The 13,082-nt window shown below is 36.9% G+C and overlaps 2 protein-coding genes across 2 annotated transcripts; one reads left to right on the top strand and one right to left on the bottom strand.

The window, feature by feature from the left end:
- The first annotated feature begins 217 nt into the window (after nucleotides 1–217).
- LOC110701455 (protein FAR1-RELATED SEQUENCE 1-like) lies at nucleotides 218–2,007 on the top strand. The gene is made up of 4 exons (XM_021879109.1): nucleotides 218–737; nucleotides 981–1,116; nucleotides 1,208–1,358; nucleotides 1,465–2,007. Exons 1-4 carry the CDS (start codon nucleotides 218–220, stop codon nucleotides 2,005–2,007), a joined length of 1,350 nt encoding a protein of 449 aa, XP_021734801.1.
- Nucleotides 2,008–3,530: 1,523 nt separating this feature from the next.
- Nucleotides 3,531–4,298, bottom strand: LOC110701446 (DNA repair protein XRCC3 homolog). Its single transcript, XM_021879102.1, has one exon. The coding sequence runs from the start codon at nucleotides 4,296–4,298 to the stop codon at nucleotides 3,531–3,533; it is 768 nt and encodes a 255-aa protein (XP_021734794.1).
- Between the last annotated feature and the right edge of the window lie 8,784 nt (nucleotides 4,299–13,082).

Genomic DNA, 13,082 nt, shown 5'->3' with positions numbered 1-13,082 from the left:
CAGTGGTAGCTAGTAACCATGTTAGTGTAGTTAGTTATGTGGAAGAACCTGAGTTGGGATGATATTTGAAAAGTGGCAAGATGTCGAAGCTTATTACAAGGATTATGTAGAGCTAAAGGGTTATGGAGTGAGTAGGGTGCAGGGTGTGTATTCAAAGGGTGAGGTGACGGACTGAATCTCTACGACGTGGAGGTGTGAGTGCTCTAGGAGACCAAACATGAGGGCACAAAGAGAAGCAAAAAAGAGGGCCAAAGCGATGGACGCTAGTGGGTCAGGTGGAGTGATTGGTGGAATGGTCGGAGAGGATGAGTTGAGTCGTAGCAAAAGAAGGTCTAAAAAATGTGAGTGTATTGCCAATGTGTATGCAAGTGTAAACCGTGAAGGAGAATGGGTGATAAGGATAGTTGAATTGGAGCACACAGGTCACGCCCCCAATCGTAGGAATGCTCGTTTAGTGAAAGAGTATCGGATGAAACACTTTACATCAAGAGTGAGAAAGAAGCTACATAAATATTTTGAGAATGGGTTACCAGTGAAGCAAATCCATGGGTGCTTTGGAACTGAGATGGTGGACTCTGAGCCTTTGCCATTCAATGTGAAGGACATAGAGCATGAGGTCTACAAAAGAAGGCGTTTACTAATGGAGGGAAGTGAATGTGTTGCCATGATGAAATTTTTTCAACAAATGCAATCTGGGAATATAAATTTTTATTTTTCACAACGGTTGGATGATGAAGGTCGGTCGAAGGATGTTATGTAAGTTGATGCTCGTAGTAGAGCAGCTTATGAAGAGTTTGGTGATGTCGTTTGTTTTGATACCACATATTTGACCAATGAGTATGATTTACCCTTTTCCAACTTTGTGGGAGTTAATCACCATGGACAATCAATTCTCCTTGGTTGCGCTCTTGTGTCCCACGAAGATTGTGATACATTCAAGTGGGTGTTTGAACAATGGTTACAATGTATGAATGTTAAAGCTCCCAAAGCAATGCTCACCGACCAGGCAGCTGCCATGAGGAAGCCACTTGAGGAGGTGATGCCGATGACGAGACACCAATGGTGCATCTGGCACATAATGAGAAAGATTCCTGAAAAACTTGGTAAATGCGAAAAGTAAGTCGTTGAAAAACCCATTTTTAAAAATAGTATATTTTTGTTGAACTTATGATGATTTATCCTTAGTGTATATGTATATGTTATGCAGGTATCAGGAATTAAAGAGAAAGCTAAAGTGTGTTGTTTATGAAAGTTTCAACGTCCAAGAATTTGAGAACAATTGGAATGAAGTTGTTACTAAATATGAGCTGCAGAGCAATGAATGGCTTGACATTCTTTGCAAGGAACGACACATGTGGGTACCTGCTTTTATGAGAGATGTTTTCTGGGATGGTATGAAAACGACACAACGGGTTGAGAGTATAAACAGTTTTTTTTTATGGTTTTCTTAATCGTAAAACCAAGTTGTTCGAGTTCCCACAAAAGTATGATAAGGCCGTGGAGAAGAGAGTTGATGATGAAGTAGATGCTGATGAAAAATGTGCGAAATATATCAGGCGATTGGTCAGTGGTTTTGCGGTTGAGAAATTATTTCAAAAGTTATACATGGATACTAAGTTTCAAGAAGTGCAAACGGAATGTTGTAGGCTTATGTACTGCTATCCTCGTGAAGAGAATATAGTATCAGAAAATCTAATTCAGTATCTGATTGAAGATCGTGTTTGGATTGTTCCAGAGGGTAAGAACGAGGCTGTATTGACAAATAGGAGGAGGTTTTATTCAGCTACTTTTCACACCGAAACCAAAATAGTCTGTTGTGATTGCCGCAAGTTTGAAACAGATGGTATAATTTGCAGGCACATCATTCGTATTCCTGACCTTAATCAAGTCGTTGACATTCCACAACGATATATACTAAGTCATTGGAGAAAAGATTTGTTAAGGATGCACACAGGTGTTAAGGTATCCAAGCATGATCCATCTAAGACCGGGTTGTGGAAAAGGTGATGTTGACTGCTTTTGAGCCAATCTGTGAGGAGGCGGCAACGGTGGAAAATGAGACAGTGACGAAGGTGTTATCAACACTAGAACAAATACAAGCAGCTATAAGGCGCAGCGCAAAACGTAAGTTTGATCAAACCGTTCCCTTAACATTCCCAGGTGAAGCCGCAGGAACAGTGCAACATAACAGCACTAGTGAGAATGGGTCTACATCTACAGTACATAACACTTGTGGTGAGGAAAGATTGACAAATAATGTGATCGGGTTGAAAGGGACATATGCCAACATATGCTCACCCAAAGACCCGGTGCCTAAGAAGAGAGGCAGAGGAAGGCCGAAAGGATCGTGTAACAAGGGACTGGCTAAGATTGGGTACAAACGACCTACTAACACAAATGGGCAGGTAATCCAAAGCAATCTTTACTTGCAATAGGCATCTAGAATGTTGATCTTTATTTCTCTAATTACACAATTTATGTACAGGTATCTAAATCCCAGGCTGAGATCGTTAGGTGTCAAGATAGCCTTTTTACTCCCCCACCTAAAAAGATTTCTATAAGTTCAGCATATGCACAATATGATTCTTGTTTTATGTTCCCTTACATTTTTTGTGTATGCTGCTTATGCCTCTTTAATTTTGTTGCCCCCTTTCCAGGATAGAAGGAAGGTTGCCACTCAACCCGTTGCTGATGTGAACCCTGTTGGTTATGTTCCAGAGGACGATTGTCTTCTCGTTGGCACGTCCGGTACCTCTACTGCAGGCGTATAACACTAACTGCTCTCCTAATTATGGTTTTGTTTTTGTGTTTGTAGACTCTATGACTTGGGTGTAATTGACATAATGAACTGTGTGGGTAATATCAAATTATGCAGCAATTTCTATCTTGCATTATAACTTATGATATGTTCAGGTAGGAAATCGCATGCATATGGTGTTCTTGAAATATAATTCCAAATCCGATTGGTTCGGACATGATCTATTAGCATCTAAGTAGCATACATCATTTGTTAACTCGCAATTTGTTGTTGTCCTGCAAGACGATCGAATTCTAAAACTAGATTGACTGTATGTAATGTCCTACAATGTTACTAAGGCTGTAATGGAACATGGGCCAAGCAACCCATTACAAAGCCCAACATGATAAACATTACAAATACTGGATAATAGGACCGGCCCAGTCCATTTACATGTTAAACTTATTGGACTCATCCTTGAAGGCCCTAAAGTTTGTCATGTTTATTTTGAATCCTTGATACGATTGGTGGTACTTAATGGTATCGACTCCAAAGAACTTATTTTGTATGAGTACGAGTGTTGTGGATTTTAGGTAAAGTCATTAGTCTCTACTAAAACGCTAATAACTAAAACATTAGTCATAAACCAAAAACCTTAAAAGAATTATAAAAAAAAACTAAAACAATTTGGGGGTTTGATCAAAACATCTCCTACTAGCATTTTGTAACATAACCTTTATTCGATTTTCAAACACACTTATGTAACAACTAAAAAACTAACTTCATACGTTAACTATACCAGCCTTACTAAATTGCACGCATTAACATCTGATATGGGTGAAGATAATAACAACATAGTTCTTTCTGACACCTCACTGTTGCTATTGAAATTCTTGGACATGAAAATTCTTGTGCAAATGTTATTATACCACATTCTTCCTAGCGCAGGTTTGACCTTCCTTCCGTTGGACATGATCATGTTGCTGGATCCCTCGTAATCAGTCTGGGACACTTCTACAACATTATTGACAGCTACAATAACAAGATCATATTTATTTGCCAACGATCTCAGTCCATTTGAGACCACAATCAAAATTGCAGTCCTTTCCATCATAGACTCCCTCGTGTTTGTAAAATGAAAACGACATATACTTGAAATAGAGTCTATCACAACAACTTGATAATTTCCTTTTTTACCTATTTCACTTTGAAGGAAGATTTCTAGCCATTGAACGGTTCCAACGAGATCTTGAGGAGATTCCACCTTTTTCACTAATATTTTCTCCAAAGGGTGCCGATCTTTTGGTGTAGTCGAACCAAATACTAGGGGGATCATGTCATTGATTCTGCCAGAAGGAAACTCACCGATCGACTGTATGTACACCGATGCAGATCCTAAACCCCCCATTGATGGAGACAACTGAGCTGCTAACATCATTTGCAAGCATAATTGTGTCATGCCTGTTCCCTCATCACCATATACCTCAGTGATGTGACTAGAACGAAATCCTCCATTTAACATATTGTCTATTGTTGAGCATCCACTCAAAGTAGTTTTCATTTTGTTATGTTAGCCTACCTTATCTTCAATTTTATCCCCCCTCTCCCCCCAACCCCCCTATTTCACAGACTTATGTACTAACATATCCCTATTTCTAAGGCTTCATGTGACCGTATTTTGTCACATTCACGTGTTATTATTTTCTTAAATTTAATTATGACACAATTTTATCAAGTTATCAAAGTAAATTCTGTAGTACATTGTTATTGTACTTTGTTACTTAGCCGCAAGTCATGGACGTACTCTAAAGTTGTCTTCCAGTTTCACATATCAAATTATGTATAGCATCTGGACGGCCCAGTTCTTTTATTGGGCCCAAACCCTAGAGCAGCTAAACTAAATACTGATTATGGTATTGGCCCTTTTTTTTACTTGTGATCCAATTGCTATTTTATTATTGTTACTAGCTTCTATTTCTATTTTTTATCGTGACGATTAGGAAAGGAAATCATTAATATTATGTTTTCCAACCATGAACAACAGTTTTAATTAATATTTTTAAAACTAATACATAAGGGCAACATAACATAGTAAATTTGGATTATCTTCTTTAATAAGCTTACAAAATTTGTCCGCCTTGACAATCACAAAGTGTATGACATGTAAACCAATGCTACTAAACCAACCCTTACCATAACTACCTTCACACACTTGGGAACATTCTGTTATGACAAGGCACAAAAGACCTACAGTTGAAACAACTTTACAATACTAGCGCCTACTCGACCAAATAAAATGCATATAATAGAACACAAGGATTACAAAAAGAGTACTCTATTGTACTGAATACTAACTGAATCAAAATAGTAGAGTTGTTAGATCAATACCGATGTGGCTCAGTCTATCCAACGCCTAATTTCACCTTCATCTGAGTTGGGTCGCACACGGCTTTGTATTTTAGGGCACAAACCAAAACCACATTGGGGTACAATAGCCGTAGCTTTGATCCACCAAGTCCAGACTAACTTGTTAAACTTACCCGTAGCCATTTTCCAAATCCACCTACACCCATTGTCATTAATGAAACCTTGGGCTCGTATACATTTCACCCGCACAGAACACACGTCTTGGTCGTTGACAGTCCTCTCTGATTGATTGTCACATTGACTTAGAAAGGTTGGTGACAAGATAGATCGCAGGAACAGAAGGTTACCGAGCGTAATATGACCCATACTGGGGTGTTCCTCAGCTCCTTCTGTTCCACCAAATGGAAGAACCCAACGAAGCATCTCCTCAATTTCTACAGACGTCGGGATTGGGCCATACAATTCTCCAAAAGTTGGCCTCCTTCTTCTAACTGGATCAGACTGCACTTGGGTTGGAGTTGTTAAACGATCCGTTGGCTCAAAAAATATGTTGGACTTGACGTACGTTTCTCTTGAAATCTCTCTTCCATGTACACCCTCCATACTGTTTTTAGTTATCCTTTTATTGTTTCTCGCCAAAAACACACTCAGATGTATGTAATGGTTAAAAATTCAAAGGGTAGAGACATTATATATTTATAAGCCACATTATAAGGTTGAAGGTGGTTGTGTAACCATTAATTACAACTGTAAATGCTCTCTCTTTTGCAACTCAAGTTAAGTGAATTCAGCCAAGTACCCTAACAATTTACGAGAACCTATGATGAGGTCGCTCCCCAAAACCGAAGGATTTCCTTGCGTTTGAATTGTATATGAACGTGAAACCATTGGATAAACCAAGAACTTTCAATGTATTGCACAAATAATTTAAAAAGAGTGCAATGGGTCTAATCAAAACAGTAAAGTCGTTTTGGGCTCATCATGACATGCTCTTAGCCCATCCTTTTACCCAACCCCAAGTGATAGATGTAATTATATATGGTACAACAAGGACTAATGTACCCCTAATCTAAAACTTTCGCTAATTACATTATTAAGTGTGCAACCGTTGTTAGTAATTATACTAGTTCCTTGCCCAAGCAACGCTCGGATATTCACAGGAAAAAAATTATATTTATACTTTGTATATTATTATAAGCTTGTATTTGTTTATAGATTGGGTATATTTTTAATATTTTATTTATTTAAATTTGTTGTTATTGTTATATTATTTAGGCTGTATATATTTATTTATTTATTTGAAAAAGACAGTATATTTTTTTCATAAATTTTCTTTTTGTATTTTCTAAGGAAAATAATAAAAATTAAAAAGGTCTTGGTGAGAAATTATTTAATGTAAGCACGTGTAATTCTAAAATATTCCCGGTGATTACTTTTATATATAGTATTGAAGTACTGATAGATTTTTAATACTTAATATTTATCATTAGTCTAAAACTATTATTTAATTATAAAAAATTATACCTAATTGCAAAATAGGATGAAAGTTCCGTAATTACAAAAAAGAATTTAAATAAATACTTCTCTAAGAAGCATTGAAAAAAACATATTATTGTATATTTTGTATTAAAAACTTATCTTAGAACCTATGGACAATAAAATAAAAATTTTAAAAATGGAGGGAAATTTTTTATCCAGAAAGTGACATTTGTCATTCCTAGTTTCGCCTTTAGTATAAAGTTATAGATGGCGGTAGTAATCCAATTTTTTGTTTCAGTTAATAAAATAGGTCGACTAATGGAATTTATTATAACTAACACTTTATGGCTAATTTGTGTATCTTCTTCTTTTGGAATGACCTTCTCATACATGACTTATCACAATAAATGTATTATAAAACCAAAGTATATCACTTAATAAACTTCATTCATACGTCGAGTTTCTTTAATACAATATTGATTAACAAGTTACACCAAACACACACCAAGTTCTGGAACTAGTACTCCACAAAAGTAGGTGTTTTAACTGTTCTACTATTGTCCGATACACACCAATTACGTACTTCTTAATCTAATACATTTCTGATCACAACTTCCAAAACATTTACAAAAACATTTAAATTTAGACACTTGTTTGATTAGATAGGTCTTCATTAGGTAAAAACTTCAAAGGGCATAATGCTTCAAGGCCTCCTCCAGTCGTTAAGCAACACATACAACAGACCTTCGTTTATTATTTCCACTTCTCGGATGGTGTCTAGTGCCGTGACAACCATATTATCATAGATACCAAATAGTTATCTGGGATGGACGTTGTTGTGTGCTCCCCACTGCTTGTACACCGTCTACAATGTGTCCTTCGGCAAAGCAGTTACTCTAAGCTGCCTTGGGAAGGAAGTCATGTCTTGCATCCTAAACACCTTGAAACGTGTATCCACGTTGTGGCTGATGGGGTCCTAATTACATACAAAATGTAACTTAAGTTGCTCCACCACTCAATTGTTAATAACTCAAAATTTATTGGAGACAGACAAATGGAATATGTGTATACGAAATGACAAATAACTGTAGTATTTGGTGTTGACTTTTATTAATACACTTAAACGAGAATCATTTCGTAAGACCTACGACCCAACTTAAGTATTAGTATATCACAATTGATACTGTATGGCTAATAAGTGACAACAGAACATTTGTAGGAATACTGATTGAAAAATCACATTTTACTTAGTCCATTGTACACGGTACCAGGTAGGCCAGTGAACTATACAATAATAAACTTGTTGAAAAAACCTTTGTAAAAGGGGCATTTTGATGTACAGTTCATGAAAAGCTGTAATTATTATCTTTGATTACAATCATTAGTTTAATAAATTTCACTGCATTTCCTACCATTAATTAAATTTATTGCAAGTTACTATATTTTCGTACAATTATAAAATTAGTCGATTTTATGTACTTCAATAATTAAACCAATTATGCTAATGTATTTAATTTAATTCCAATCACTAGTAGAAATAAATTTCACTCAAATTTGCACAACTACTGACATTTAATTCTGCAAGTTATTATACTTTCTTAAACACCCATACGATTATAAAATACGTGCAATTCAGATACTTTACTCAGAAAACAAATGATGCTAACGTATTTTATAGAAACAAGAAACAACAAACTACACATTAACTGGAATTATTAATAATTTTCAGCTTTCGGTGATTAATTTACTTTACAAATAACAAGTAAAATGTTCTATTACGATCTTTTTCGACCAATTGCCGTTGTGACAAACAAATTAAGTACATACTATCATTAAAGAATGAAATTAATATCAAACAATTAATGACATGGATTTATGCCTCTTTTAGTGTTCTACATAAATAACGTAGCACATTAAACCATACATTACATTAAACAGATATTAGTTAAACCCTGTTTACTCATAATCTCATATAAAAGAACTAGTCAAACTTTAAATAAAAGAAGAAATGTTACCACAGCTTCAACAGTCAGAGCATCTCCATGTTGGATTCCGGCAGAATAAGCAGTTTGAGTTGAACTAATAACCCCACCGTGCCTCCTAATCACGATTTCTGTAGCCTTTCTATCCACCCTCTCATCATAGTCGTCATAGATACGAGAAAGAGTCTCAATGGAAGATATAGTGTAAGGAACTCCCACGTCAGTAGGGTTGGTGCTACACACCCTAATTTGATAAATAGGCACTCCACCGCCGTGGTGGTTAAACGGCAGACCATAACCATTTTGGTGAACCGGGTAAAATAAGGGAACCCCGTCATTGGGCCTAACAGGGGTAGGAGGCAACAAACGTCGTGGCGAAAGATGTGCCACCTGAAAATGTGGCGGATCTTCCTCCACCTCGTTAAGGGTTCGGTTCAGATCTGGGTAGAGACGGGGAGACTGACGCTCAGTATCTAAATCTATGACATCATTGTTGTCATTCGGGTTAGGGTTTCTAGATGAGCTACCAGGGTTGGAAAGTGTAGGGAATAGATTTCAAGCTTTAATCCCACTAGCTTGAACCCCACTGTGATCATACACTAAAGCACGGTGGCGTCCAAAAGGGAAGAAGATAGAGCAAAAGAGTCGCTAACAAGTTTTAGGAACTTGTAAATCGTTCACAGGGTGAAGGTTACACCCCTTAACGATCCAAGAGATCGTCAACTCCATAAGGTCTAGAACCAAATAAGGGTTCGGGGATGAAGGTACAAATCCAACCTAAAAGATATTGAACCTACCCTAATAATAGGCCTCTACTTTGTTCTGATCGTATTCATGTGCGCTTTTTAATTAACATGCAATCATTAGGATTACCCTAAACCTGTTTATCTATGTTGGTTGAATATTAATGCACAAATAAATCTATTATTAGCGATCACTTGAAATATAATCACATTAACCCTAAACAAGATTATTAATTATCTTATTAAATGTGATTACAAGTATAAATTCCCTTTAAACATGCATAAAAGGCGTGATCAAGCAATAATTATAAATATCAAGCAACATAATAATCATAATAAATCATAACCATCATTATAATAGTCATAATAATAATCATAAATAATAATCATAATATTATAACAATTACAATCATAATCATGTTCATGTTAATACTAAGGCATAATAATAGCAAGATCCTAGGCATGATACTAACAAGATTAATAACAAATCCTAGCATGTCACTAAGCAATAAAAATCAAATCTTTAATCCTAACATGATACTAACAATCATGAATATTAGGAAGAACATAGGAAGCATCGTAACAATCATATTTAATATTAAAATTACCCTAGACATGATACTAGGAATATCACAATAACAATGTAAACATGATTTCCACATCATAAATCAATTAAAAACCATTAAAGTACTTACTTTGATGCCTCGTACCTCTTTCTAATAATAAAATACACGCGTTAGAACTTCAAGGAAAATAATAAACAAAACAATTAAATAATTGAAATAGAGATTTGGGACCAAACCCTCAGAAATTAAACCTTTCACGTCTAGGGCGAAGGCAACTTCAGATATGGCTAGGTGTTTCTAGATCTTGTGAATGCGGAATTTCGTATGTGAAAACAAAGTTTAGAAAAGAGAGAGAGAGAGATTAATCAAGGAAATCTTGATGAGAGTTGGTGAATAATCGTGAGAATTGGTGAATGAAAACGGAGTTTTTAATACGTTATTTATAGAGAAAATCAGCCAAAAAGATAAAATAAACAAAACAGAGTCTGACGCACAAAAAACAGAGCTGACGCAAACCCTGGCTAACTGGCGCCAGGCACCAACACTAGCGCCAGGCGCCAATGGCTAGCGTCAGGCGCCAAAGCCTGGGGTCAGGCGCCAAGCCTAATTTTAACGCGTTTTGAAAAATCAGATAAGTTTTCCGTACTGGAGGATAAAATCATATAATTTCCTCGAAAATGCTATTTGATTTTAATTAAAACTCTGAAAAGTCAAAAGTCAATTTATTAATGCTAATTGAATTAGGAATGACAAGAACCTTCTAGAAGATTCTAAAAGACTAAAACCATTCCTAATTGCATTAGGAATGATAAATCATATTAGGCCCACCCCTAGATCATTGGGCCGTACATAAAGCTCAAACCGGGCCCAGTTTAGTATTTTGGCCAACTTCCTCAATATTCATCGGAATTGGGCTTATAATATATCGTTGGAAAGCTCTTGTCAAGCCCCATCCAACTACACTACTATTGGACCCATATCATGGACCAACCAAACTAGATTGGCTGTTTTCTTAAAATAAGTTTTCAAAAAACAAGAGAAGAGAAAAGAAATTAAAACTTTCCGCAACACTAAACTTTCCACATTTTCGCTTCATTCGATTATGGTTCGACGCGAAAGGTACTCATCACCGGGTTTGATTTTGGGGAGACACAAATGGGTGTCTACAGAAGCCCCCACTTTGACTGAGTTTGGAGAAACGCAAGTTTTGAAAACAAAAGTCAAAGTAGCGATAGGGACGGAGAATGATTCAGCACGTTTTGCGATCCTAGACCACTCTTGTTACGCCAATACCTGCAAAACTAGGTTTAGTGAAACAGATAAAAGAGTTAAGAAACGCGTATCTTGCACCGTCGAGCACACGTCTCTGAGAGTAACCGATTGTTTTGATGACCTCCTGCAAGCTAGAGAATGTTATCCCGCTTAAAAACTGCTACGCCCGTAACTGCTTCCAATATAGAAGATTGCTTCACCTGAAACGATCCTCCTCCGCTATGATAATATTCCACATCCAAGGGAATACTATCGAAGATTGCTTCTCTTGAAACAATCCTCATCGGCATTGATAATATTCCACGTCCAAGGGAATACTATCGAAGATTATTTCTCTTGAAACAATCTCCATCCGCATTGATAATATTCCATGTCCAAGGAAATACTATCGAACAATCTTCAGTTGCTTTTTGATAACTTTCCACCATCTATGGAACGCCATCTTTCTGTTTGTTTTGACGATATTTCGCAATCTAGGGAACGCCGCCGATCAATGTTGCTACATCTTGAGCCTTTTCTTGAATCATAGTGACAACCTTTCCAATCATAGCAAAAGTCGTCAAAGACCGCCTCATCATGTGCTATTTTCTCAAATCTTTGGTGACAACTACCACAATCTTAGCGAACGCTGTCGTAAATAACTTTACTTGAAGTCATCCTCAGTTGTTGCGATAATATTCCGAAGAAAATTACCAAAGACCAACACTTGTCGATCTTTAAAGCTCGCTCGAACTTTGCTTCCGCTATGCCTGTACGTCGGCGCTTTCGTTGCTTTGAACCAATACGTCGGTGCCTTTTCTGCTTTTGAGCCAATTCTTAGGAGCTTTAATCTAAGTGAGACGATCTTTCATCAGGTCGATCACTTACTTGTTGTTGTAATCAAACCAACTACTTAATCATGTCAAATTGCTTATAGGGGCTAACTTGCGTACCAAGGAACCCGAAAAATCATCTTTTGGAGAGGCTTCGAACTCTATCGCTGCTGAAATATCTCTGGCGCCAAGAATTGACTCTGTCACCGAACGCTGTGATAGGGTCTTCCCTATTCTGCTGCACCTGTATTTATTTTTTACTATAGAACTTTGCCAATTTCTTAAATTATCTTAGGGTTAACCTAAGGTTTAGCATTGCTTGACTCATCGACTTGACACGACTCAAGGTATAAACTTGACTCGATATGATTGACTGACTCGAGGTTGACTTGACTCGAAGTGAAATGACACATGTGTTAGACTCAAATCAAAGTGATATGACACGACATGACTCAATGTGTACATGACTCGTGTGTGCATTGTAATGTGATCGTGCGAATTGAAAAATGCAAAAAAGCAAAAACTTTTCGTCATTTTTGTGGAGGGTACCGACTTTCTCCCGCAAAAGGAAGACGCGAAAAAGAATCGAAGTTTTGAAGGTGCATGTTGAATGAGCTTAGTCAAATGTCATTTGATACTATCTCTCAAGGTGCAAGGATTAATCTATCCTAGGCTATCTCAATGGTTGACTCAATGATGAAAGTATTTGGGTAACTTAGGCACGGAGGCTAAGCACTTCATACTTCGATATGCAATGATGATTATGAGTGATGTGACAAGGCATGCTTCAGCGTTGTGTTAAGATTGCATGACAAAGGGTTCCTAAGGGAAGTATATTTGGTCATGTATCTGTGCAGTGTGTGATAGTGACACTAATGTTAGGCCACAAGAGCTAAGTGTGCGGAAAAATATATTCAAAAGAGTCAAATGGTGGTGACTCTTAGGCTAGGTAAGCTAATGATATAGGAATCAAGCCCCCAAGTCTAGCTCTAAGTGAATAGGGATGAGCATAGGATATCCCTTGATATGATCATGGTGTAAGTGTGTGAATTTGAATATGAATGCATGATTATGACAGCCGCACCTCGATGTGAGGTTGCCTACGTATCCGTTAGGAATCAGAT

Source organism: Chenopodium quinoa, unplaced genomic scaffold (genome assembly GCF_001683475.1).
Source record: "Chenopodium quinoa cultivar QQ74 unplaced genomic scaffold, ASM168347v1, whole genome shotgun sequence".
In the NCBI taxonomy this organism is placed as follows: Eukaryota; Viridiplantae; Streptophyta; class Magnoliopsida; order Caryophyllales; family Amaranthaceae; genus Chenopodium; species Chenopodium quinoa.
This window is presented reverse-complemented; position numbering and strand designations above follow the sequence as displayed.

Coding starts and splice junctions, on each gene's coding strand:
- LOC110701455 (XM_021879109.1), top strand. CDS start 218: ATGAGGGCACAAAGAGAAGCAAAAAAGAGGGCCAAAGCGATGGACGCT. Junction 738..980: donor ACAACGGTTGGATGATGAAG/GTCGGTCGAAGG, acceptor TGAATGTTAAAG/CTCCCAAAGCAATGCTCACC. Junction 1,359..1,464: donor GCAAGGAACGACACATGTGG/GTACCTGCTTTT, acceptor CGTAAAACCAAG/TTGTTCGAGTTCCCACAAAA.
- LOC110701446 (XM_021879102.1), bottom strand. CDS start 4,298: ATGAAAACTACTTTGAGTGGATGCTCAACAATAGACAATATGTTAAAT.